Source organism: Podarcis liolepis (assembly GCF_965112155.1).
Source record: "Podarcis liolepis genome assembly, chromosome: 14".
Taxonomy (NCBI): domain Eukaryota; kingdom Metazoa; phylum Chordata; class Lepidosauria; order Squamata; family Lacertidae; genus Podarcis; species Podarcis liolepis.
The window spans coordinates 17,888,277-17,915,769 of NC_139569.1; the positions used below are offsets into that span (position 1 = coordinate 17,888,277).

General features: G+C 42.8%; 1 protein-coding gene across 8 annotated transcripts in view; it reads right to left on the reverse strand.

Moving 5' to 3' along the window:
• Nucleotides 1-27,493, reverse strand: part of LOC310692640 (ankyrin repeat and fibronectin type-III domain-containing protein 1-like) — a 346,685-nt gene that overhangs the window by 8,787 nt on the left and 310,405 nt on the right. For all 8 annotated transcript variants that reach the window (XM_083473610.1, XM_083473609.1, XM_083473608.1 and 5 more), the window contains 14 exons: nucleotides 26,882-27,089; nucleotides 24,007-24,201; nucleotides 22,037-22,150; nucleotides 18,234-18,331; nucleotides 14,463-14,553; nucleotides 10,583-10,690; nucleotides 8,210-8,309; nucleotides 7,823-7,955; nucleotides 7,320-7,439; nucleotides 5,591-5,806; nucleotides 3,794-3,960; nucleotides 2,853-3,003; nucleotides 1,537-1,705; nucleotides 686-852 (listed from right to left, as the gene is read on the reverse strand). In XM_083473610.1, the coding sequence (XP_083329736.1) occupies nucleotides 686-852; nucleotides 1,537-1,705; nucleotides 2,853-3,003; nucleotides 3,794-3,960; nucleotides 5,591-5,806; nucleotides 7,320-7,439; nucleotides 7,823-7,955; nucleotides 8,210-8,309; nucleotides 10,583-10,690; nucleotides 14,463-14,553; nucleotides 18,234-18,331; nucleotides 22,037-22,150; nucleotides 24,007-24,201; nucleotides 26,882-27,089 (2,037 nt within the window). The remainder of the gene's footprint in view (nucleotides 1-685; nucleotides 853-1,536; nucleotides 1,706-2,852; nucleotides 3,004-3,793; nucleotides 3,961-5,590; nucleotides 5,807-7,319; nucleotides 7,440-7,822; nucleotides 7,956-8,209; nucleotides 8,310-10,582; nucleotides 10,691-14,462; nucleotides 14,554-18,233; nucleotides 18,332-22,036; nucleotides 22,151-24,006; nucleotides 24,202-26,881; nucleotides 27,090-27,493) is intronic.

Here is a 27,493-nt window from a genome sequence, read left to right on the forward strand (position 1 = left end):
GCGGGGCGGGGAATAATTTTTTTTTACAAAACGAGGTGCGTCCTATGGGCCGGTGCGCCCTATAGGACGAAAAATACGGTATACAACAGCAGAACAGGAAGGATCTGCTTCAAGGACCCTAATTTGCAGAAGGTCTGCCGCTCAGCTACCAAGCAGTTAGTGTTAGCCCGGCTGGGTCTGGATGGTATATATGCCTCTGGGTTAATAGGTCATTGCTGCCACATACCCTGAAATGCCAGGTGAAGGAGGTTGAAAAACAAAGGTCTACTGGACCAAAAAGGTACTTGCCAGGATGATGTGGGTTTCTTCCTCAACATCTTGGAAATCAGTGAGTTTCACAGAAAGGCATATAGAAATCCTCTTGTCACTGAAGATTTAGGGTGCCCAACCCCTCTGCTCTTTCATCCAAAAACCAGGAGAACTTGTGGTTGTCCATGATCTCCTGAACCACTGCTGAACTTGACTTAATACTAATTAGGGAAACTCCACTCTCTGCTTGCTGAGGAAGTCTGCACATTTGCAGGGCCCTTGATGCAATCCCAAAGCAAGAAAGCTATATTCCAGCAATTAGCCATGTAAAGAGGATATATTGGATTGGTTATACAGGGGATCAGCAATTTGTTGCCTAGCATATCATGCCAAGCATATCACACTCAATACTTTCTACTAGTCCTCTGTAACATACCTGTATATAGTCCTGAACTTGTTGATGCCTCTGCTTGGCAGTAGTTAATTCTGAGTCTGAGAAGGCCTCTCTGAGGCTCTGTTGAGAGAGAAGTGACTCCAGCTCCAAGAGGGCAGACACTTGGCAATACTGACTAATGAACTCGCGGTCATAAGTGAAAAAATGAACTGGAAAACAAAGGGAGAGGAGGGGGTGAAGGATTACCAGGGGACCATCACAGAAGCAGATCTAATCATTGCCAACAGAACTGGAGCTATATATAAAGTAGAAAAAAGCTCACAGATGAATTTGGACTATCAATATTTGTTTGATTTTATTGCAGTGGCCAATATGTATCTCATATATACCCCTCCCCCCAAAAAAACTCAATTTGTTACTAAAAGAAAAAGTTAAAATACTTCAACTTTTAAAAAAAGTTTTTAAGTTCCCCAGTGTCATGCCATGATGCTTTAACAAATGTGTTCACCTTAAAAAGAAATATTAAACTGACTGCTCCCATGGTTCCCCCACTGTGATAATTTGATGGGGAAAAGGTTTTGTGACACCCACTTATGTCCTTAAAAGGGGGCCACACCCACTTTTACACTGTAGCCATGCCTATTTTCATAATTTGGTCCAGAGGGTTAGCCATGGGTCAATGTAGCCTTCAACCTGAAAAAAATTGGTATATATGTGGTCCTCAGGCCAGGGCTGGATTAAGACCTTTAGAGGTCCCAATCACTTAAAAGATTTTTAAATTACTTTTAAGGATGGATTAAGGATGACATGAGACAGTCCCTTTGTGAAGAAGAAGGAAGCAGAGGACAACAAAATTGATACATCCCAAAGTGTCCCCATGCAGCCATTCTCACCTAGCTCAAAGATCTGAAGTGGAAGTGTGAGAAAGCCAGACCGAGGTGTGTAAGGATTGTTCTGGCCAGGGGCAGTACACACATCCTCGGAGGGAGGCAGAAGGAGGAGAAATGAGACTTGTCCTCCGAAGTCCAGAACTTCTTGACTGTACAGGCGAAAATCTTTGGCCTGTAGAATTCAAACATGAGAAGGCAGTGTTTTATTGATGTACAGTGGTGCCTCGCAAGACGAAATTAATCCGTTCCGCGAGTCTCTTCGTCTAGCGGTTTTTTCGTCTTGCGAAGCAACCCTATTAGCGGCTTAGCAGATTAGCGCTATTAGCGGTTTAGCGGCTATTAAAGGCTTAGCGGCTATTAAAGGATTAGCGGATTAGCGGCTAAAAGGCTATTAGCGTCTTAGAAAAGGGGGGGGGAGCGGAAAAAAAATCGGAACACTTGCAAGACGTTTTCGTCTTGCAAAGCAAGCCCATAGGGAAAATCGTCTTGCGAAGCAGCTCAAAAACGGAAAACCCTTTCGTCTAGCGGGTTTCCCGTCTTGCGAGGCATTCGTCTTGCGGGGCACCACTGTACAGCCACAACTTAGCAACCAGTTGAACATGTATGGAGGACGATTCTTTGAAACCATCTTTTTGCAGCTTTGAATTGAAATGGCTTTTTCCTACAATATTGGGATATTTCTTGAAGACATCCTTTTAGATCTTTGCCATTGTTCATAGATACATTCTTACTAAGTTTTGGCAAAGTAACAGAAGGCCAACAGGCTTTACATAAGAAGCAAATGAACTTTTGGGAGGTGGATAGCAGGATCTAATGTTTAGACTGTCATTTCTGCTGCTGTCAGACTCTTCTAATCCTATAGGGTAGAATACCCCCCCCCCCCCCGGATATTTAAACCTTTTTTTAAAAAAAATCACTCCCAGGGGTTCATCTTGCAGGCTTCTTTTGTTTAATCATGCCAAGAAAACTAGGTACAATAGTTTTAGCCAATATTTATAAAGTTGACCTACTTTAGACATTCTCTGAGGTGCAGTCCTATCTTACAGTTTGCACTACTGCTTGAGCAGGGGCTGCTTACACTGCAGTACAGAGAATCTGCATCAGAATGGGAATCATTTCAGTGTAGGGCTCACCCTTGGCTACATTGTTCTTGCTTATAAAGAATAATTTCTATCTGTATATTGGCTTAATATTCATGATATGAAGTAGAAATGTAAAAAATATAAACTAGCGCCAGTGCAGTAATGTTTCACTGAGCTACAAAACCAGCAATACCTCTTTCTCCTCACACACACAATACAGCCCCACCTAAAAGTTACCTCATGCAGTGGGATATTGACCAATTGCATCAGCTCTTTGATTGCCACTTGAAGCTCCTGAAGGAAGAGATTCTGGGTGGTCTCGAGATTTTGCTCTGTGGGAATTGGCTCCTCCACACTGACTTGGTGTTGCAGCCACTCCCATTCCTCCCTTGAAAAGAAGACATAGGGATAAATGCACAGATAGCTTACATGCAGTAAATGCCTAGGAAAAAAACGTACATGATTATGTTGTTGCTTGCTAGGACATGCATTTTCACACTTCTTCTGGAAGTGCTTTCATGTAGGAAATGTGCGATGTCTAGAGAAACCCTTAACGGCTGCATATCATGAGGGCATTTAGTATGGGAATAAATATGGACTTTTGACATGAAACCTGGCCTTTTCACTTGGAAGGAACTAGGGCAAAGAGCTAGGAGCAGGAAAAAAAATCATTTTTGGACCACTTAGGTGGTATAAGGCATACAACCCTAAAGTTCTTATATTGGACACATGAGCCAGCAGAGCAGAGAGAGTTAAAAATATCTCACTGCCATAGTCTGAGATCAGAATAGGAACCTGCAGTTGCTTCAGAAGTCACAGATTGGTTATACCACCTGGAGCTGCTATCACATTATTAATATGCAGCCAAAAGATCTCAGTTCAGTATGTGACTTTTCCTTACTTAGTACATATAACATCATTTAATGAGCAATTCATCAGATATCTGGAAAGATCTTCTTTTAACATCACCATCTCAACCTGCTGGCAAACCTGCCTGCCCTGTCCATATAGTCTCTCTTCCATTTCTCTTGACCGTACCCATTTAGCTGTAGTCAAACCAACAAGGGATCTCCCTACCTCTAACCCTCTGACTGAGAGCAAGTGATGTAGAGCACAATGGGATTAAGAAATAACCGTGTCCATCAATTTATGCTGCAGGCCTGGATTGAAAGCCCTACCTGGAGATGTTTGGGTTGCTTCGTATCTTCACATGACATAATATGTTAGGTAAACGTTCAGGCACCAACACTCGGATCTGGTCAACAGCACTACAGAGCTTCAGGTAACCCAAATAGAGACCTGGGGGGAGAGCCTGGCTGCTTCGCTGGTGGTAAACCAGCTTGTCCTAAAGGGAGAAAATGACCATAAAATGGCACATCTTGCTGCAGAAACCTGACAAAATTCAACTGAGAAAGAGGGACCCCACAACAAGGCTAAGATCCCAAGATGCTGCTGTTCTAGCCAGTAAGGGTTAAAACAGTGGTGGATTTTATTTTGTTTTTTTAAAAGCAGCAGCAGATCAAACTTAACAGTTTGTGTGGCTTGAATTCAAAGTTCAGTCTAGCTATTTTGTCTGCAGCTTCCTGGATCCAACCAAGACCAAAAGCCTCAGGAGACAGACTGGCACGGGGCAGGAGGCACCAGAAATTTTACAAAGGAGACTGTTGTTGTCAGATATCCAGACTAGTGCTGCAATCTCCAGGAACAGAGACTGCGTTGAACTGGCCCTTTAGTGGTTTGGCCTTTGCTAATCCTGGCAATGGCTTTGAATAAGCACTTTCAATAGACCCTTGTACAGGTGCTTGAGTGCCTTTTGTTGCTGGAGACACTTGGCTGACTGAGAGGAAATGAAAAGAGAGAGGAACAACTAGACGAGGGGTCAAGAGGAGGAGGAAAGGCTGGGCACTGACGGAAGGGATTCTTTGCTAAGACCTGCTAACAAGCTGGGAAAACAACTGTGACTGGATGCAAGAAGGGTAAATGTATCAAAAATAGTTATCTGAATCCCTAGCGGGAAAACTTACACCTGGGAAACCAACTTTTCCTTTGCCTCTGCAAAGTGTCACATACCTTGAATAAAAACTAAGCAAAAAAGAAGCTGAACTTCTGCACTCCTAAACAGCGCTTAATGCAGGTTCCATGTATTGCCAGACAGTTGGTCTGTCTAGACCAGTACTGGTTAGTCCAAAGATAGGGAACTTCTTTTAACCTGGGGTCCATATCCTATTCTGGCAACCTTCCGGGGGGGGGGGGCAGGACCAGAACAATGAATGTTAATTTTATCTTAATATAGTAGTCTAGTCTCTCCACATTGTACACACCCCTCTCTATCTTACCTCCAAACAAGCGACAGTCCAAACAAGAGACAGTAACAGAATTCAATGAAAAAATTCCTTCCAGTAGCACCTTAAAGACCAACTAAGTTAGTTCTTGGTATGAGCTTTCGTGTGCATGCACACTTCTTCATATACCTGAAGAAGAAGTGGTATCTGAAGAAGTGTGCATGCACACGAAAGCTCATACCAAGAACTAACTTAGTTGGTCTTTAAGGTGCTACTGGAAGGAATTTTTTTATTTTGACTATGGCAGACCAACACGGCTACCTATCTCTAACCAGAATTCAATGACACATTCTTTGTAGCAAAAACAGCCAAGCAGGGCCACTGAGTATGGCCTGGGAAGAGTCCCAAGGATCAGAAAGGGACTTGAAGGGTTGTATTTGACCCCTAGGGGTTCTCCATCCTTGTTTTCTATGACTGGCAGTGGATTTTCAAGGTCTGAGGTAGTGGTCTTTTCCAGCCTGCCTTCCTAAAATCCTTTTAACTGGAGAAACTTGGGACTGCACCTGGGATTTTCTGTATGCAAAGTATTTAGTCTGTCACTGAGTGCCTCTGAATATGAGCACAGTCTTTCCATCACTAAACACACACACACACACACACACACACACACACACACACACACACACCAGGCACCTGCATGGTCATCAGCAGCACATCCAGAGCTGTAGGCTCTTCTGGAGATGAGATGGACTTGCGACTTGTCTGCAGCTTTGAGAGGGGGACCCAGTGGACACTTTCAAAGGTCTGGTTTGTCTTCACCTCCTTTAGGGTCACGACTAAAATATTGCCCTGCTTGTCTTTGATGGGCTCAAAAAAGACATGTCCCAGATCCTGAATTCCCAGCAGACCCTTCATAATAATAAAGAGAGGAAAAAGTCATTTATGGAGAGTGGAGTCTGGCTCTAGATAGCATATCCTCTATACTCTCCAAGGGTACACAGTGGTACCTTGGTTCCCGAATGGCTTGGCTCCTGAACAAATCAGCTCCCAATGCCGCAAACCCAGAAGTGAGTGTTCCGGTTTGCAAACGTTTTTTGGAAGCCGAACGTCTGACTAAACAGCTTCTGCGGCTTCTGCTTGAGTGCAGGAAGCTCCTGCAGCCAATCGGAAGCTGGTTTTCAAACCGTTTCGGGAGTTCAAGAACCAAGGTACCAATGTAACAGTAAAAGGTATTGAGCATTTAAATATTCAGACAGAAGTGCTCCTTTGCTACCTAAAACCAAAGTCACCTGACAATACATGAATAATATGCAGGGCTGTCAACAGATGAAAGCATATTTTAACAATTAACCAATTAAATTTACATATATTTATAAATCACAACACTTTGGCAAAGCTGTTTTTAGTGAATCTGAATGAACACAATTTTTTTACTCATTATGAAGAGTGACTAAGATGGCCATTGGCTTCTTGAAATCTTTGCTTTCTGGTGTCTGTCAATGCAAATATTCATCGTACATAGTTAAAAAGTTGCTTGTGAAAAAGCTTAACCACATATGGAACTGGCTATACATGATAGCCAACAAGTACAGCCATTTCAATATGTCACTATCATTTATAATATCACTAGGCTGAATAACCTTTCATCGGGAAAATGGTAGGGAGTACATAGTCAGTCACCCCTATTTTCATATTTGTTACATATTTATTTCTGCTTATTCTCAGCCACCTTGGAGGTCTGTTGTCAGGCAGAAAGGAAGAATAAGTTAATATTTTCTGCAATCTATATCACTTTCCTCAATAATTACTTTACTGGCATTGAAGGAATCTGTTTTGGAGGACTACTCCCAAGTACCTGGTGTGCATTATATATTTGCAACTAAACTTTTAACTGATGAATTGCACTAGTTAATCAATTAAAGCTTGATCTATTAAGATACTTGTTAAAACATGAAAAATAGAGCATAAAAATAGAAATGTCTGTTTTGCTCCCAATAATGTAGCACAGAGACAACATAATGGCTTCACAATGTTCATGTTGGGTATGAAACAAATGTTTGAACAGCTAACCATTTATCATTAAGATTTTTCCCAAGAGGTGAGTTTATGTTGGAAAGGAACACAGAAATTGGCCCCTGGCCAGAGACACACCCAAGAAATTCTGAACGTTATCAATTGCTTCTGCTTCAAACTCAAATGCCTTCTTAGCGATGGCTGTATCTCCTTGACTTTTCAATCCTACTCACCTGCCTGAGTTGCTTAGTATATGAAGGGCATTAGATCTATCTAGCTGAAGTTCAGATCTAATGATTTTGACCTAAATACCAATGGATTGAGCATCAGATGTATGAGTGATATGTGCCTAGCTGGCAAAATACCCATCTTTGGCACTCCTGTGCCTTGAAGAGGCCTCTTTTCTTACCTGCATCTGTGAGATGGCCAGAAGCATCTTGAGACGTGTTTGCAGAATGCAGGAACATGATGATTGGGAGACAGTGACACACTGACGCAGCCACAGGATTTCATCCCACATGCACGATACCTACATCAAGTATAGCAACAGGTCATTCTAGGATTCTCAGGTCTGCCCAGTTTTATATACAGCGGGTATGAAGTTCCCCAAGTTCAGCTTTTTTTTGAAATGAATAGAGGAAACATGTTTGTATCCTAACTAGAGTCTCTCTCTCACTGCAATTGTGCACCTTTTCATATTGTCCTATGCTAGGCTCCCTCTCCTTATATTTAAATTTTTCTTAAGTACAGTAACAATATTGTTTTTACTTACTAGAAATAGGAAGAGTCAAAGGAAAATGTTTCAATGGACTACAAAATATGTATTTAGATGTAAATTTATAATGTTCTTTTAAACATATTTATTTAACCTAAAATGACACACATTCAAAAGTCACCCTACTAAGCGGTCACCTTAGTGAACCAGAGAAAGTCCTGCATGAGCAGGCAAGAATAGGTGTCATCTATCTCGACCACAGGGATCTGATCCTCATGCGTGACCAATATGTTGTCATCCTTGTAGAATATTGATGCCAGATACAGGCCCCTGGGAAAATAGAAAAGAGTTAGCTTGGGAGGGATTTATCATCATCATTGTTTTTACTGGGAAGTATTCTTTCCACCATGGTGAGGAGTGAGGAATGGAAGAAAGATACAGCAGCTTCCCTCCCTATTTCCCTTGTTCCCCTGAAGTGCCTGGGAAACAGTGAAGTGACCCACACACCCGGTTTCTGGGAAACTCAACAAATATAGCAAGGGGGTGCATAGGTGGACGGTTGGCATATTCTCCCCCCACCTTACCTTTTCAGTGTTTTTAAGAATTTGCTGCCAGGGTGGAAGAGATACTTCAGACTCTTGGAGACAGAGTGTTTTCTGCTCTGTGGCTGATTCTTACAGGGTTCTGAGGAGCAAAGCACATGCAGAAGGCATTACACAAACCATTATTTATACTACTGTCAACTCATCCTTTTTCTTATTACCTAGCCTTGTGTATATATCTACTAAAGATTCAAGATAAAAGACTAGGCTGATTAGGTAAAACCAAGAAGATATGACATTCATTCCCCATTTTCCCCTTGGTGCAAACTATTACTCTGCCAAATTCACATAGCTCTTCCTCCCCCTAGCTTTTGTGTGAGGGTTTCCCAGCACCTTTTCCCCTTGACCTCTCTTTTCTTCAGCTTTCTATGTTCCAGTCCCTCTTTTCTCTCAACACTTTACTATCACCCACATTCATTCTACAGGAACCTGCTGATTTTGTAGCATGCTGGCTATTTTGTTCTATTTTTCAGCCATGCTACCAACTGGATCCCTGCTTTCTTTCCACTGTTCCTTCTGTAACTAAGCCTTGCTCCTCAAAGGTTGTGAACATTCCATCTCTAAGGAGGGCTAGCAGACAAGCAGCAACCAGTTTTTAACCTATTAAATATGTACAGAAGATAAGGACTGTAAAGCACAATTAAAGTTCCATATATTATTTTAATTGTGCTTTATAATTCTTGTTTCACTCATCTTAATAACCCTGTGAGGGATGTCCTAAGTATTTTAATTTAAAAAGCAGAAGATAATCAAAAGATCCAGCAATCTATGTTTGTTTGAGATTCAAAGAGAAGTAAAAAGTCGTAGTTGGATTTGTACCCTTAGATCACATAGATTGTCCCTATAGCAGTTGCCTGTAGAATTTGAACTCAGTTCTCAAACACCACTAACAGACCACACTAGCATACAAAAATCAGTTAACCCCAGTGCTCAAATTGCAAGGGAGCTAGAGGAGTCCCAGTCTCCTTTACCTTTTGTAATGGTACCAATTAGCTAAAATTTGGGGGAGTCAGACAGCAGAAGATTTCATTAAGATGCTTCATAATATTTCATCCATAATTAAGGGCTGGTTTCCGCAGTTCAGTATTATGGCTCTGGTCGAGATTTGTTTATTGCATACCACAGTTATATTAGTCACTCTTCTTGGTGCATAGGAAGTTGGCTTGATTATTTTTTTTCTGAGGGTTTCAGCAGCTTATTTCCTTCATGAGCTTTTCCATAGAGCTTGCATAGTTCTCCAAAATACAGCATCTGATTACTACAATGATTCTCTTGAAACCACTGGGAGCCTGATACAAGTACAGTAGCACCTCGGCTTACGTAACCCTCTTTACGTAAACTTCACATTACGAAAGCATCAAACCCGGAAGTATCGGGCCAGGTTTTGCCGCATGTGCAGAAGTGGTCTACCACCCCTACAGGCATGCGCAGAGGCAGTCTACTGCCACGCGCATGCGTAGAACAGTGCTCCTCGGGTTGCGGAAACCTTGGGATCTGGCCGGACCTCCGGAACATCCACTGAGAGCAGTCAAATACAACATTCCTTCTTTTGCTAGAGTGGACATGCAAGGGAATGTTTGGTCCAGCCAGTCAAAACTTCCTGTTCCTCCTGGCCTGGAGCATCCTTCCTTGCATGTGACTAGTGGGTAGGCGTGACCTGGTAAAAGGTCAAGGCAGGTTCAAATCCCTGCTATGTGGTGAGCTCCCGTTGCTCGGGCCCTGCTCCTGCCAACCTAGCAGTTCGAAAGCATGAAGTGCAAGTAGATAAATAGGTACTGCTCCGGCGGGAAGGTAAATGGTGTTTCCGTGTGCTGCTCAGGTTCGCCAGAAGCCGCTTAGTCATGCTGGCCACATGACCCGGAAGCTGTACACCGGCTCCCTCAGCCAATAAAGCGAGATGAGCGCTTCAACCCCAAAGTCATCCATGACTAGGCACAATGGTCAGGGGTCCCTTTACCTAACTTTAAGCCTAAGCCTGCCTTCAGGGATCACACTGTGCTCTGCCCGATCGTGAGTAAACTTTCTTTTTGTTACTTATGAATAAGACTGTGGTGTCTTTATTCTTTTAGGAGGGATTCAAGGGGTTGTACCAGGAAAATATTAGAACACATTTCAATCTGGACAAGCCAGATTGAATTGTGTATTGTCTTAAGAAACTCACACAAGTTTGCAACTAGTTTTCTGCTGTGTAAAGAGGAATGCACTCTGCTAAGTAAAGGAACTTGCTAGCGCAACTTAGGAAGGATATTAATAAACAACATATCCTTTCCTGCCACTCTGAACATGCCCACAATGAATAGGCTATTCAAGAGAACTGGTATCTAAACTGCCTATGGACACAAAAGTGGGACTCACCGTGACACACACATTGTTGGTGCACCATCTTCACCTGGCTTAGAAGATGGTCCAAAGCTTCAGCTTGACCTCTTCGCCTTGGTGCCCGCCCATCATATTCTCTCCAGTCTGAAGTGGGAAGCAGATAAAATACATAGAGAAATAGCAGCACAAGCTGTTAGCAGTTCCAGTCCATTACAATATTTCCCCCTCACAGTTGTTTCATACCCATAGTACACTACTGGATAGAACATTGCTCAAAACACAATTGATCTATTGACGCTAAAAGCTAGACTTGATGAATGGGTGAAGATCATCACCATTTGAAAGGCTTAGTCTTATATAGTGGTTTTCAATTTACAGGTCAGACCCACAACTGGGTCCAATCCTTACCTAAATGGATCAAACCAGCAACAGCACCACTACCAACTTTTGTATGATCATTTTCGATCTTTAGACCTGGTTTGCACATAATAGAAAATCATGAATGAGCAAGCATGAGGGTTCCTGACACAAAGAGTGTGGCTGCATCCCTCTGTCATGCAACTGCCATGCTATCTGGGGCTAAGCCATGTCATTATGTCTGAACCTGGGCTCATGGTTTGTCTCTGCCAGACAGATCGTGAGTGGTAAACCAAGAACAAACCTTGGTTACAGCTTGTAGTTTGTCTGGAGTGAGACACCTTAAGCCTCGATTTAGACATATTAAGCCACACCAGGGTTTAGCCCTGGGTAGCACAACAAGGAAAGGACTGGGGAAGGAGTAAAAACACCACTGGAAACCCACATGCTTGCTTGTTCATGCTAAGATATGGTTTGGCTTAGTGTTACAGGCTAAGTAGGTCTTAATTGGTTTAAGATTGAAAGAGAAAAAGGTGACAGTAGGAGAAGGGGGGAAGGGGAAGAACACAGAGGAAAAATATGGGTATGTACAGTAAAACATTAATAGCCAGTTTCATACTGTAGGTTGATGTTTAAAAAGTCCTGACTTTGCAAAGATGGAAGATAACGATTATATCTGCAGTATGACTAAGGTTACATATAGTCCTTGTTTAAGAAATCAAAATTCTGCACTGTGGTACTCCAAGTTCTGGAGCAAGGAAAATCATATTATATATCTTGAATAAATTACACTAATTAAAGAAAAATCAGTATATTTATTTATGTTCTATTAATTATCAGGCTGCTAGGCATGGAGAAAAGCATTGCAGCCCCATCGCCTGATAACTGGAAATTGTATTCCGCTTCTGGGATTTCACCAAGCCAACATGTTTTAAAGTATATCACTGAAATCCAAAGTCTAGTAACTGTATTTCTTGTTTTAATGAATGCTGAGATTTTTTTAAAGATGCCGATTCTTTCACTTAATAACAATTTCTTCTATTTAGTACAGAAATGCAGATAGTTCTGCCTAGGATTCCTCCTAGCTTTACATGAGAGTTCAGTCTTAAGAGGTGCAAATAATGTTAGGCAACCCAGAAGCAGTAACCACTGGTGAGAACTGCTCATAAGGGTGACGGAATTTAACAGCTGCCGCCAGTAGGAGGAGACGACAAATCATAGTAACAAACAAGGTTGGGTCTGTTGTAGCTCTTTCCAGTATTTCCGCAGCCTCATGTCGGCTGCTGGCCTTCAACTGAGCAGAAGTTTCTTCATACTAATGGTGAGAGTTAAACTCACCTAGACAAATAAATAAATAGAACCTCTTCCTTGTGCTTCTTAGTTATGAGGTGGCAGAGCTACTGAGCAGCACAGGCTAGTGTGGGGGAAGCAGCCCTTTTACATTAACTTTACATTAATTGGTTTATACACTCCCCTGTGCTGCTGTTTTCCATGGAAAGATCAGCTCTGTTAACTTTGGCTGGGACCTGGTGCTATTTTTAGGTGCTTTAAAAACACCCAGGGAGGTGCTGCACACTTTTACGTGACAAAAGTTGGTTATTTTTATTTAGGGGAGAAATATTTTCTTTAAAATTTGAAAGCAAGGAATAAATTACTTTATAACTCAGGCTGGAATGTTATAGTTACATTCAGCTATATTATACAACCCAAAGCTAAAGGGCCTAATCCATCAATCTGAGCTCCGTTAACTTCCAATTTGGTCATGATGGATTTGCATCCCTGGACCACATGGACAGTCCTTAAAGGTATTGCCTTTGTGGTTGATACAGCAAGATGTATAATTAGCAGAGGAGAGAATGACATACAGTTGTTTAACTATGAATGTCTCATCGTGTTAGAGAATGATTGACCATGAAAGACACAATTGACATCTCTTAAGTTGTACACAACAGCAGCATTATTTACAGAAACCTTGTCTTGTCTTGGCTGTTGTTAAAGGGATGGAAATCCTTCTTGGCCTCAGTGACAGGAATTCTATGATCTAACTGCATTGTAAACAGGGGAAAATATAACTATTAAGTTTGGATTTTTTCTTTTACTTGAATTCGGCTTTGCTGTATTATGTGCATTTCATATAATACGCTGGGATGAAAATCATACATCACCTTCATTGAGCCTGTGAATGGGGGCATTTTCTGCCACTTTCTCAGGGGAAAAGGAAAACTGATACATTTTAGGGGACACAGGCATATGTATACCCATGCAAGATGAGATGGCAGAAGGCTTCCTTAAGTATTCCTTTATTTAAAACAGAATAAAGCAAAAAGACTTTCCACCATTCAGAGTGGCAGAGGAGCTCCAATCAGCTGCCCATTCTGCAGTAAGGGCAGCTGTCTTTCCTTTTAACCGACAATGCTCCTGGGAATGAAGCTATGTCATGACATAGCATTGTTCCCATTTAGGCATCATATACGACCAAAGTGGTTGCTGGTCCAAATCCCTAGTCCAAATCCCTACAATACAGGAATGCTGTCCACAGAAGTCCCTGGGTGGGCTCAAACCACCAACCTTTTAGTTAATAGCCAGACATACTGATCCACTGCACTATTGAGACCTGTATTAGAATTAGAACTCTGATGCTGCTTCAGGGGCAGCAAACCTCTCTTATCTAAAAGGAAGAAAAACTTAAGAAAACTGCTCCCTCATCCCACCAGAATGTATCAAAGCTTCCACTCTTTAAAAACCCAGGTTACAGGTGAAGTATTAGCTTCTCACTCCCCCAAAATAAACCACTGAACCCTTCAGGTTAGCTGTACACAGGGATTCTGGTCCCTTCACAACTCACCAAAGCCCAAGCTTATATGGTGTAAAATTTATTTCAGTTGGCTTCTAGTGATAGGTTATATTAAGTATCATACTGTTATACATCTTGAGCTCTTGGGATGGGAAAAGCAAAAAAATCTAACAACCTAAACAAAATAAATATATAAGAGAGTAGAAAGGAGATTAAGATACCAAAATAATATTTTAAATATATGGGCATTTTTTGTTTAAGAAAGGAGGATAGAGAACCATTTAATAATTAGAAGTTTAGATAAAAAGAAGCATCGCTACTGCAAATTATGCTGCCATGAGAATCCCTGAAGAGCATGTTAATCTGTAGGACTTTGGTGTTTCGGATAACCAGAATTTGGAGACACAATGTTCTGCTGTTTGTGTGCTGTGTGCCTTACAGTATATCCAGGGTATACCTTCTCTTCCATCACCACTGTTGTTACTACTAGACCTATCTGTCCTCACACATTTCGAATGGGGACAGTGTGTTTGTAAGTCAATCCTGCTTTTTCTTTTTTTAAAAAATTGCAATTCTCATAAAATTATCTTTGAATAGTCCATGACAGTTGGTGCCATAATAATTAGTCTTCAGAATGCCACAGTACCATTTGTTATATACCATTGAGTGCTCACTAAGCTCTAAAACATGAGCAAGAACAGTAAACTAGCCTTACAGTATGAACAATGAGGTGTATGTTTGATGCTCCCTGATGTTTCCACTTACTTGATGGAATAGCAAAGGGTGGTATTGAAGTTTGCGGAGGTCCCCATCCCTTCATGTTGTAGGCAGATACTTGGACATAGTAAGCTGTACCCTGTAGGGAAAGGAATAAGGAGTCACATGGACTAGAGAAAACCTTGTTGCTCAGAAGGGTGAAGGGTGGTTTCAGTTTCCCTTCCACTAATATAGTCACCAGGTGTTGTCCATAATATGTCATTATTGAAAGAGAGGGAGGATGTGGAGCAATACTGCCTATGGCCTATGAACTTGCAGAAGCAGTGCAGGCCATCACCATCTTGCACAGTCTTTCTGTCTTCTCCTGTGTCATGGGTTTAGACTAAAGTTGCTGATAAACTCCAGAATAACTCAGATGGTCTGACAGATTTTGGAAGTTCAGCTTTTGCAGATTTAATTTCTGATTGAATTCAGACAAGCTGTAGTCTGTATCATATCTGATTAAAAATGAAATCAGATTAGGGCTTCAGGGTAGCACTGCAGCTTCACAGAAGTCTCTAAATCCTGCTGTGATATTTGTGCTGTGTGCCAGGCCAAGAGGACTCAGCATATTCCACATCCTTCTTACCACAAATGGAAACCCTACTAACCCTCCCATTTCATATTACTTAAGTGGGACTCATTTGTGATGTAATGATGTTGTCTTGCATTAGAAATACCCAAAGATCATATTCAGATCTAATCCGAGTCCACATAAATTTTCTGGATGTCCAGCAGATACCCAGGAAATAAATCTGAATTCCCCTCTGCATCCAGTGTTGCCCCATAACCTTGCCAAAGAATATTTGTTATGTACAGTGGTGCCTCGCAAGATGAAATTAATTCGTTCCGCAAGTTTTTTCTTCTTGCGAGTTTTTCGTCTTGCGATGCACGGTTTCCCATAGGAATGCATTGAAAATCAATTAATGCGTTCCTAGGGAAACCGACTTCAGACCAGGTCCGGGGACAGTCTGTCCCCCGACCTCTTCTGAAGGCTGGGGGGGGGACAAGGGCTTTTCTTCCCACCCCCAGCATTTTAAAAAACCCCGGGACAGCGGAGGGCTTCTCCGCTGTCCGGGGCGATCTTAAAATGCTGGCGGGCGGCATTTTAAAATCGCCCCGGGACAGCGGAGGACTTCTCCGCTGCCCGGGGCGATTTAAAAGCCCCTGGGAAGGCAGGCAGGGGGGACAAAGACTTTTGCCCCCCACCAGCCTTCAGAAGAGGTCCTGGACCTCTTCTGAAGGCTGGCGGGGGCGAAAGTCTTTGCTCCCCCCCGCCTGCCTTCAAAAGCTGTCCGGCCAAGGCTTCGCTGACCTCTGCCGGTATGCCGAAGCCTGCGCGCGCTGACATCAGCGTGCCCAGGCTTCGCGGATCTCTCCTGCCTTCAAAAGCCGTCCGGGATAGCGGGAAGCGCTTCCCTGCTATCCCGGACTGCTTTTAAAATGCTGGCGCTGGGGAGCAAAGCCTTTCGGCCCCCGCCAGCCTTCCAGGACCTCTTCTGAAGGCCGGAGGGGGGGGGAAAGGCTTTGCTCCCCACCGCTAGCATTTAAAAGAGGTCCCCGGAGATTTCCCTATGGGCTTTCGTCTTGCGAAGCAAGCCCATAGGGAAATTCGTTTTGCGAAGCGCCTCCAAAACGGAAAACCCTTTCGTCTAGCGGGTTTTCCGTCTTGCGAGGCGTTCGTCTTGCGGGGTACCACTGTATTCAGTTCCTGGATGCATAATATTGCCCTAAAACAGGAATGACTGCTGGTCACGCCCAGTAAAGCAGTGTAGACAGCCTTCAGTCTGTACCAAATTATCTTGAGTCCCAACCCCCAACTTGATCGTTCCTATCAGTTCAGTTTCACATGTGGAGTATGTCTTTCCTATTAAATGTATGATCAAAATCAATCCAACTTTTATTTTGGGCCACAGCCAACTGAACCATGTCAGCTGATTGTCAGCCTAGTGGTATCACATAACTAGCTTCACAAGCAAACATTTCCATTGGGTATACTATGTGTAATGTAAGTTTTCTTAGGAGGCTAAGGGAGCAGAGCAAGCCTACAGGCCATTTGTTGCAAAATCATATCCCTTTGCAGCTCCCAGTCTCGTCTCCCCCACAACTTGCTGTTTGTTCAGAAGTCTGGCTCCTGTTTGAGCTCTTGGAAGCTGTCCACCACACAATGGGGAGGGGACAGCTGACAGGCAGTGTGGGTCCTGCAGTTCCCAGAGAGATAAAACTGCAGGGGTGGGGGGCAGGTCCCAGCCAACCCATGACCTCCATACACTTGAGGGTTGGAGTGGAGTCACTGATTCTCATCTCCAATTAGCCATGGAGCTGGTGGAGAGTTTGATCTTTGCAGGTGGTGGGGGTATAAGATTTATTGGCTTGGAGTGGGGGGGTGAGAAGGAGTGCCATTGGGTAGAAATCACAGAAAAAACTATGGATCACACGGTTTAGTGACTAAAGCTCAACTGCAAGACCCTGAGATTTCAGCCTGGGGATGGCTGCTCCTTCCCATGCAATGCATACACTGAAAGCTATGAACTGCTCCTGGCATTTAGCATGCTGCATTTCATGGGGAAATGGTAACTGTAAACAAATTATTATTATTTTCTAAAGATACTATTTTTATTATGTCGGCATTAAATGTTTCCTAATTGTTTGACAGCCTTATCACGTCATTGCAAAATCATATGGATAGCCAGTGCAGGGAAATGAGTGGGGAAGCAGGAAGAAGGAAAGAAAGTGGTACCAAAAGAACAGCCCTGAAATTTCAAATGTGTTCACAACAACAGGCAAAAATAGTTGCACAAGACGCACGTCTCAAAACTCATGAAAAGGAACAAAAATTAGTTTCATATCTTGCTAAATTATTGAGACTGCTTGAATTCTTCTTTGTGCTCAGGGGCAACCTCAGACATTTTGGTTTCTAAAATATAAGTAAAATATTCACCATAAGCCTTTGTACTGGACTATTTGGCTCAGAAGCCTCATGACCAGGCATGGAAATATGCACTCATTTGTGGCAAGAAAAAGCCATGTCCTGATAAGGAGAAACCTAAGTTAGACCCCTTCTGCTTCATATATTATTGTTGTATGTGCAGCTTGATTTTCATTAGGAGAGAACATACAAATATTTGGTCTTTCCTCTGCAGTCTCAGTTGGTACAGCCTAGTAATAAATTTATGGCATGCATCTGCATATCATGTGCCTCATTTCAGACACCTACTTTCTCACACTACAGCAACAAGACGCCTGTTGCTAGAGCTCATACCTCAGTTATCTCCCCCACTCCAAAAAACCATATTCAGTTTTATGCCACACCTCTATTACTACTACAAGATTTGTGAGTAAACTCTATTTAGACCATAGTTATCTCAGTCAGGAAGCATGACAAAATCCACTTAACCAAGTTTCAGAGGAAAAGAATTTAGGGCTCCTTATCCCCTGCTTGCAGCCACTGCTTAGGGCAAATGCTGCATCTTGCTGCCTTGTAATGTAATGATTGGGTCCTAAATAGGCCACACACATTTCAGGGAACTTAAAATGGCTACCTGCATGCAGTTAACTTAATAAGTTCAGTGTTGTGTGAAGAAGTACCAATCCCTGAAATGGGCACTTTACTAAATCATTCAGACATCCTCATATTCTGGCTGTGTGGTGGGCAGAGGTTCACTGCAGTTAGCTTGCACTTTGGTGAATTAGAACAAGAAGTATGGGGTGAAGGGATCAATTGGGGTCATTCCCTGAAGTACCCTTGTGGCTCAGCACACAGCACAGTAACTTACTCACCGAGAGGAGGCCATGGATGGTGATATGTAGGTTTTTCAGCTTGTTGATCACCACTTCACCCAGCGGTGGGGAGAAGGTGGGGGAGCAGCTCCATTCGACTGCAAACAAAGGAAAAGCACAGCCACTCTGTCAGTAATTGGGGGTCTTTCATCAGTAAGGCAAAGGATGTAGTGCTTGGCAGTCAGTCAGGGCTAGATTAGAAAGCTAGGCTGCCAGGGATGGTACAGCTGCTGTAAGGGGATTGACTGTGAAACTGAAGAACAAGCTACAGCGGGACCAGCTGTGCATACTGGAAAAATGTATTGAGAAAAAAGGCATGGAAGAGCTGGGGGGCGGGGAGGGAAGGTGTCAATTGAGAGAAAGAGAGAGAGAGAGTGCAACAACAGGGCACACCTTTTTCATATTCAAAGGACTTAACTCCCTGCCAAATGTGCAATGCAGGAGCTGCGCACAGCGCAGCAGAGAAGTCTCTATAGCTAGGGTTACTTCAACTCTTTATCTCAGTACAGGAGACGTAACAGAAAGAGTTAAAGGCAAAAAAGGCAGGCCAAAAGATGAACAGTCAAGCTGATGAACCCAGAGATAAAAGAGAGAGCACAACAGATGGACCAAACAAAGGCAACAGAGAGAGGGTGGGAAATAGACAAAGTAGATTAAGTGGCAGGATTTGGTGGAGACTGGTAAAGGAAAATTCTTCTGAAAGCCAAAGTTATGATGACAGGACACAAAGGATTTAAACTGCTGGGAATTCTATGTTGAGGGAGCAGGTGTTGAAGCCAAAAAGGGACATGCTTTTATGGGATCCAAATAGCTTGAAAATGGGACAGAGTTATGGCATTCAACTTGAGTGAGCACTTGGGAAGACATTTCTAAAACTTTTAGCAAAAAGCAACTTGCCTAGTGTAGAACCACCACCATTTAGACACTACCATAAATCAGCCACATATTTCCTTCTCACATTACAGAAGAAGTGTAAGGCATTTTCTACCAAATTTCCAGAATAGCAGATTCTGGAGAAGTGATGAGATTGATTCATGTCACAAGTGGCCACCAACCGAGATGGACTAGAAGAAAGGCATGAAAATATTTCAAATTCAACAACTAGAAAACTTAAGCTCAGTAATCTCCATGAATTATGCAAATTTGGTGGATGCATATTGTCTAAATATTTTAAATGCAAAATCAGTTTGCAAAATTATGAAGAGCTTGGCAGTAACTGAGATGAAACTTCACACAGGAACTGCCACATGAAACCCTGGACTATTTATTTATTTAAGTAATCTCTTAGCCTTTCTTTAGCCAGAAGTCCTAAAGTAGGTAACATAAAATAATTTTTAAACAAATACAATAATCCAAAGAAAACAAACAGTAAGCATATCTTTAAGAATTCATTTTAATCTCTTGTGTGCCTGTGCAAATAAAATAGATAAAAACAGAGGGAAGGGAATTCCAGAGGTGGTGCTTATAACTGAGGCCTTATCTCTTATCACCACTCATCTTCTGATCCTAGACAGCAGCTCAGCACTTCCACAGCTTCCCCTGAGGTGACTGAACAGGATAAACAGCTGGGTATAATCTGCATTCTGATGACATCTCATCTCAGATCCTGGAATGAACTTAGTGGTTTCATGTATACGTTAAAACAGCACAGGGGATAAAGAAGAGTCCCACAATGCAATGGATCAGACTAATCAAAATGCCATCCAGACTGGAACAGAAGCACGGTGCCCTTCATTCCCATACTGGACAGTTAGTCCAGAAAGATGTTTAAAGGTACTGAACACCACTGAAAGGTCCAGGAGAATCTACAAGGTCATACTTTCCTGATTTAGCTCCTGGGATATCATCCTTCAGGATGACCAAAGGTGTTTCCGTATTAGACGTTAAATTGAAATCCATTTAGATACTTGGTCTCATTCAAGAGTGACTCAAGTTGCCTATCCAACTCATCTAAGCATTTTGCCCCAAAGGGTCTATGAACAACTAGGTGTTATTTCCTGGGTTCAGTGAAGGTTTTTTTTTCTTCCAGGAGCCACTACACAACTGCCTACTTCAAGGTGACTGACAACAGCCACTTTTGCAAGCTGGCCTTTATAACATCCAGGAACAAACCTGTCAACCCTCTGCACAAAGCAAACTATAAAGCAAACTAGGCAAGTTATAGTAGATGTTACTCTTCCAAGGACCTATCAGTGTCATTGGACCTCAATAATCAAAACTCATCCAACAGTATTTAACTAGATGGTGTTCTGGAATTATGAACAGACTGTATTTCAAGAACTGTGGTATCCAAATTGCTGTAGATGTAAGCAATTTTATCTTCAAAGAGCCTACTACTCTTAGCAGGCACCTAAGTGTTCCTGAACATGGGAAAGGTCTTGGGCTATATTGGGCAGCAAGTTGAGGATGCAATGGGGAAGCAGAAATATTGCTTCATTGCCAACACCACTACAGAGTAGGCTTGAAAGCTGGTCCCCTAAGCCTTCTGAAATGGTCCATACATGCCAGGCTAGCACTTTCCCCCAGAAATGTGAATAATTTATTTTTATTATGGCTCATCTGGCATTCAGCAACAGCACCACCAGGCCTGATGTGTTGATAGCAAAGGTCATGTATTTCACAAAGCCTGGAGGAAGGACTGCAGTGGGAGACGGTCACTTCATTCCTGACCTTCCTTAATTATTTGAAAGCATTTTTACCCTGTTCCTTAGCCAAAGAGACTCAAACAATAGTCTAGAAAGATTAGTAGTAGGGCAGTCTCTGCCCTCAGGTTCATAATCTATACATCTAAGTGGCCTTTCTACCCCACCCCATCTTTGCTACAACCTGCTCATAAAGATTTCCACAGGGACATCCCTCACTTTGGTAATTTCACTGCGCAGGAACATCATAAAACCAACCAATCAAGGGCACCAAAGCAGCGTTCCTTGAGCTCTATGAAATAATGTGCCTGTTGTAAAGTCTAAATATATAGCAGCTTCCTATGTTCCAGGAGTAAAGCAGTGAGATGGGTAGGGAGGACACTGTGAGCCCCATACAGGTTATGGTGCCTGGGCCTTTAAAATAGATTGGTTTGACAAATCTTCAGACTCTCCCAACAACCAACAGGCTAGGACAGTGTAACTTTTGAAACTGGGCCTGAGATTATGTAATCCATCAGATTGGTCTATTATAATCATAATTCATATAGCACCCAAAGTATTCTAGGAACTGTAAGAAGATTTATGACTGGATAGTCCCTGCCTGCAGACCTTCAAATCTTAAAAAGACATAAAAAGAAAAAAAGATAACTTACCATATCTTAATAAGTACAATTGCATTGAAAAATATTTATTATATGTTATGCAAGCTCTTCATAAAATTAACATATAATTAATAATTTTTAAAGGCAATGGTAACTGATTAAGGCTTGGAGGATGCATAGATGGATCAGTAATTGATATCCATCTCCCAGTCATTATGGCAGTTGTACTATATATGTTGTGTGATATAATTGTATGTAAGCAGATTTTAGACCCTGTAAACTACAGTTCAGTACCACTGAACTATGCTGATGCATTCCTTTTTTCTCTTTGGACCTTCACATCTTCAATGTATATCCATAAATTATTCACCTCAAAATGACAGGCAAAAAATCATTCAATATAGGTGAATTTTGGAACTGAATCAGTGGGCCCTTAGGAATTTACTTGGATCAGATTCCCGGTCCAGAAGGATTGTTCCAAAAGAGAAAAAAATCAATTCACAGGTCCATGTAAGTTTACTTCTTGGGTAATATGGTTCTGAGCATCCTTTGGATTTACCTTTATATTTGGTGACAATGGCTGAATTGACACTTAGGGGCTCCTGGAAGGAAACATCCACAGAAGTGCTGCTGGCCACTGAAAGGTGAACATTCATGGGTGGATCTGGAACCCCTGAGAACAGATAGCACAGATATAAGGAGGAACATATCCTGGTGTATCAAGGCCTCTGTGGAAGGAATAAATCTTCAATATAAGCCTAATTTACAACTTAACTGCCAGCCAGAATGATCACAATAACAGAGATTCTGTTATGAGGCGAGGTAGGAAGGTATGTTTCCTTTGCAAAATAAAATAAAATTCTGAGAAGAGATATGGTGGCAATTTGCATGCACTGAGATGGGTTCAATCAGCAGAAGATGCAAGACCACAGAATCCCCCCTTAGGTTCAGTAGTCAGATTATGTGGGATAGGTAGGGAACCCTTAATGAAATCCACAAGCTGCACCCCACCTCCCACAATTTTAGCCAAATCATACTCCTCCAAGTTTGCCTTCTAATGATAGTAGCTAAAAGAGCCATTACAAAACAAATCCACTTCCACCTTAAGGAGGAGGTGTGGTTGGAGGCTTCACACCCCCTCGACGTGTGTGGTGGATGGAGGCCAGCCCCGCGCGATTGGGGGGATTCCCAGCCACATCACCCCCTAGCCGGCCAATTGGCTGGTCCGGGGGTGTGGCCTGCCCTATAAAGTCAGGACACGGCCGGGGGTCTCCCTCTTTGCCACCCACAATCTGTCCCTGTTTTTCCCCACCCTCCCACCCTATAAGGTTTTCATTCTTTGACCTTGCTATGGACCTTGGTTGGTTGCCGTTGAGGGGCCTGGTAGGATTTTTTCCACTTGGCAAATTGGCACCAGCTACTTGGTTTTCGCCTACCTTGTAGCAAATCGTCACAACTTTTTGGGTATTGGTGGTTAGGCATTTGTATAGTTATGTAGATGGAAGAGGGGAGGTAGCGCCATCACCTGCCCCGCATATTGAAGGGTAGTCCGTTAAAGGATTGGGGGGCGTGGCCCTGTCCGAAGCCTAGGGAGGTTAGGGGCTAAGGCACACCCCCTATTGGTGACCCCGGAGGAATTCCTAGTTGATGTGCATCAGCAGGATTCCCCCTACTGGTGGGTAACCCTTCCCAGACTTCAAGCAGACAGGCTGGAGTCTGATATAGTCAGTTAGGACCAATGCCAAAGCCAATACTGCTCTTCACCTGTAACCAATAAAGTTGTGGCCTTTTTTAGCCCATTAACCTTAATAATTGCGTCATGTCTCATTATTTCCACCGGGGGAGGGGGGGTCGGGAACTCGCCATGCAAGAGACAGACCTCCCTCTGCAAGTCAAGACATTGTAGAGATTTGAGATTTTTTCTATCTCCCCTACCCTGAATAGGTAGCCATTGCTACAAGTGAGAACATGACACCAAAAATAGTCAACTTGTCATACAGAAAAGTGAGGGAAACGTTTTCTTTTGTGAAGCTTAGCACCTGGATTGGCATTCATAGTCTAGGGGTCACTATGATAATTATATCTAAGCTAGGAAATTAATGCTTCCGAAAATATCAAATGGGTTAGAAAGGTGGCAAAAGGTACAGGATACCTTCATTTATTATACCAACCAGAAAGATCTAGAATATTGGTTTTGGGTGAGAGAAGCGGTTTCAAATCTGCTCAATGAAGGTTGACTAGAACAGCACGGGGAAAGCCACGTTCACCCAGCATGGACCTACCAATTTCATTAACTAGTGACTTGCTTCAAGATTCTGTGAATCACTAAATTAAGAACTTTACCATGTGCTGCAAACAACATAGGGTTTATTATGGCAGGTCCTAAGGCCACTTCTTCGTTTCTGTTCTGGACTAATGACATATTGTAGGACCCAATTTCCTATCTCTAAAACCTTGCAGTGACATGCCCACTGTTCCCATCCCTGATCTACTTAGGGGTCATTGCATGCTGCTATTTCAGACACTTACGAGCATGCTCAAATCCAGCATTCATGCGCTTGTATAGCCGATAACGCCATTCCCATGCTTTTAACTGTTTCTCTTTTTCTGAGCCATCTGCACTGGGTAGCTCATTCACCACCTGCGCAGTAAGGTCATTGACACGCTGCTCTGCCTCCTGGACCAGTGTTGACAAGTGCAAAGACCGACTCTCTAGACTCACAACTTTGGAAACGGAACAGAGGGAAAAGGAAACATTTAATACATTGCACAAGAAGAGGAGGAAAAATACATGACCAGGCATAAACCTGCCTGAAAATTTCTGAAGTGATTCTCTTTGCCTCTACCCTCAGAAAACCTCCCATGCTAAGCAATCCCTCAAGCAGAAGAAGCACAGCTTGATCCTCATTTCCCAAACAGCATGGGATAAATGGTTGGTGCAGCTGGAGTTTGAGCTATTAGATAAAACCACAAAGTTGCTTCTCCACAACTGCTTCTGCAAATTTGTGATTCTGGATCCTCTTAAATGCAGATTTAAAGGCCAAGCTCAAAGGAATCCCAGCCCTCCCTTCCCCCAGAATCTGCTGCTTATCAGGGAGCAGAAATCCTGTCTTGTTACACAGCAGGATGCACCCACCAGTTCAAAGCAAGTCTTCCGATAGCAAGCTAGAACTGAATTCTGAAATTTTGCTTCTAGTACAGTGGTACCTCGGGTTACATACGGTTCAGGTTACAGACTCCGCTAACCCAGAAATAGTACCTCGGGTTAAGAACTTTGCTTCAGGATGAGAACAGAAATCATGAAGTGGCGGCATAACAGCAGCAGGAGGCCCCATTAGCTAAAGTGGTGCTTCAGGTTAAGAACAGTTTCAGGTTAAGAACGGACCTCCGGAACGAATTAAGTACGTAACCCGAGGTACCATTGTATTTTATTTATTTATTCAAGGTATTTTTATTTCGTAGGAGCTAACATACCCTGGAAGACCCCAGAAACCTGTTGGAAAATGGCAACTATGATCCTCTTTGCATTTCCAATCCTTAGAGGAAAAGATAATTAAAGGATGAGCATTCTGCCCTTCACTACCAGAATGAGCCTTAAGCATTACCAAAACAAGGGGTGGTTTTTTTTGCATTTCTTACATTGAATGAAAAACCTACATTGACTAAAACATACTGTATTTAAAAATGGGTTTTCTGCTTTTAAACCTGGATTAACAGCATTCACATTTGCATATCTATTCATATTAGTTATGATGACCTCATGACTAAAATATGAAAATATCCTCATTCTGTCAGAATATTGGAATGGGTCTATGTTTCCCACAAGCACAGGGTTCTGAATCTGCTTGCACCCACATCCCTACCAGCACCCAACATACCAGTGTGTGTGTGTGTGTGTGTGTGCGTGCGCTCCCCCCCTTTACCTGCCCCACTGGTGGTGCCTTCAGTAGACAGCAATGTACCAGGGTGGCAGAAGTGGCAAGGGACCCCAGCAAACTATTGCTGGATATCACTGCTCACCGCTCGTACTAGGGACAATTACCTATCCATTAAATAGGATGGCCAGGTCTATTACTTCATCCAGCTTTTGTCATTACTGTTTGAGAAGTAGCATATGCACAAACCCACAGCTGGAGCACAATCTGTGTGAGGTATTTCCCTTTCCTCAGTCTAGATATGTTAAGAACAAGAGGAGAAGACCCCCATTGAGGATCAGAGTGCATATACTTTATTCACGGGAATCTCTTGGTTTGCCTGACTCCTATGGCTAGGCAGCAAAGAAATACACACCTCTTTTCTATCTCCTTTCACTGAACTCCATTATTACACACAGTGCCAGCTAGGCCTGTGGCTACTCTCTGTGTGGGCCACCCAGCAAGCAGAGACCCCAGTGGCTGCATCTAGCGCAACCTATTTTTGTGTGTGCATGTGTGAGAGAGACATAGACAGAGAGAACACAAACTTGTGAGAGAATACCCCCCCCCAATCTCCAGGGAAAGAGTACTAATAAACACTTATTCAAAGTCACTCCCCTTCTGCTCTCCATTCACAGAAATCCCTTCATTTGAAGAAAGGGCAATCTGTTCCTGACCCTAATACCAGAACTGTCAGCTTATTCATGAGGCAGACTACCTGCAAATAACTAGCAGATGAAGATTTTCCTGTTGCTCTTAGCTAGTCATCTGAAATGAGGTGAATTCCCTTCTCATCATTCTATTCACTTCACCTGATCAGGCAGCATTAATGCTTCTTGCAGCAAAGCTGTTCTCTTCCAAGGTAACGCTCTGGAGAGTAAATTTTGGCATCTCTTGGGTGAAGATTCAAACAGTACAAGCGGTAAGCGGTTCAGCTTGAATCTATCCTGCAGCCCCACTTCTTATTGTGTGCAAATCAGCTGAAATAATCTCTTAGGAACATGCCACAAGGATGATGTGACTCTTTATGGTTGTGCCAGTGCCAACCTCCTTTGGTATTCACTCTTGGCATCATTCCTAACACCAAGTCAGATTGATAACTACAGCTTCTAGGATGATATGCTGCTCTGGAACCTTTTAGCTATAGCTTTCATTTGTACCATCATGTTTCAAGAAAATGCTACTGTACTTTAGGCACGACACAGAAAAATCTAGCAATGTGATTTTTCCTGTACTGAGGGAACATATCATCCAGCTATGAAAGACACAGGAGCACACTAGGCACCAGAAACCCTAGTTCCAGGGTCCTATATGTTCTCTCTTTTGCAGCTAACTCCTCTCAGATGCTTTTCATTTTCCACATTTCACCAAAAGAGAATAGAATTCTCATTGCTAATGATATCAAGAAACCCAAGTGGCCAGAGTTCCTTAAGCATCCACAGGAAAGGACAAATTGGGTCATAGGATTGGGCCATTGACTGGTTACTTACAGTGAGGGCTTTCTTTGGCTCCAGCCAGCAACAGTGTCTTGGCGATGGGTGCATTGTTGGTCATGATGGCAATATCCAGTGGCAGAAGACCCTCGCTGTTTGGGGTGTTAAGATCCAGCTCCTCTAGGCTAAACTGCTTGAGCAGCTCCTGCACCTTATCAAGGTCCTGCAGCTCAACAGCCTCAAAGAGTGCAGCATTGCCTTGAAACTGCAGAGAGGAACAGAGTCATACAAATGTAAGTATGCCACTCATTTCACAGTCTTCACTACAGTAATAAGATAAAACTGAAATGAGGGTGGAGTAGATCAGTGCAGAGGCCAAGAGAAGAAGACAACACTTTGCTTTCCACTGCAGCTCAAGCCAAATTTACCATATCCATAACACCTCTAATGAGACAGGGTAAATGTGGGTTGCAAGAGCTCAGAGTCAGGAAGATATTTGACACCTCTAAAGTTTCTATCAAAGTCCAGCAATCTGCTTGCCTCCTTTTCTTTACACCAGCTGCACTATGCATTCAGAGTTCATGACACAACAGTGGGTAGGTAGGCAGCCAAAATCCAAAGCTATTGCCACACTGTGGCAAGGAAGAGCCAGGTAGTCTTTCAGCAACC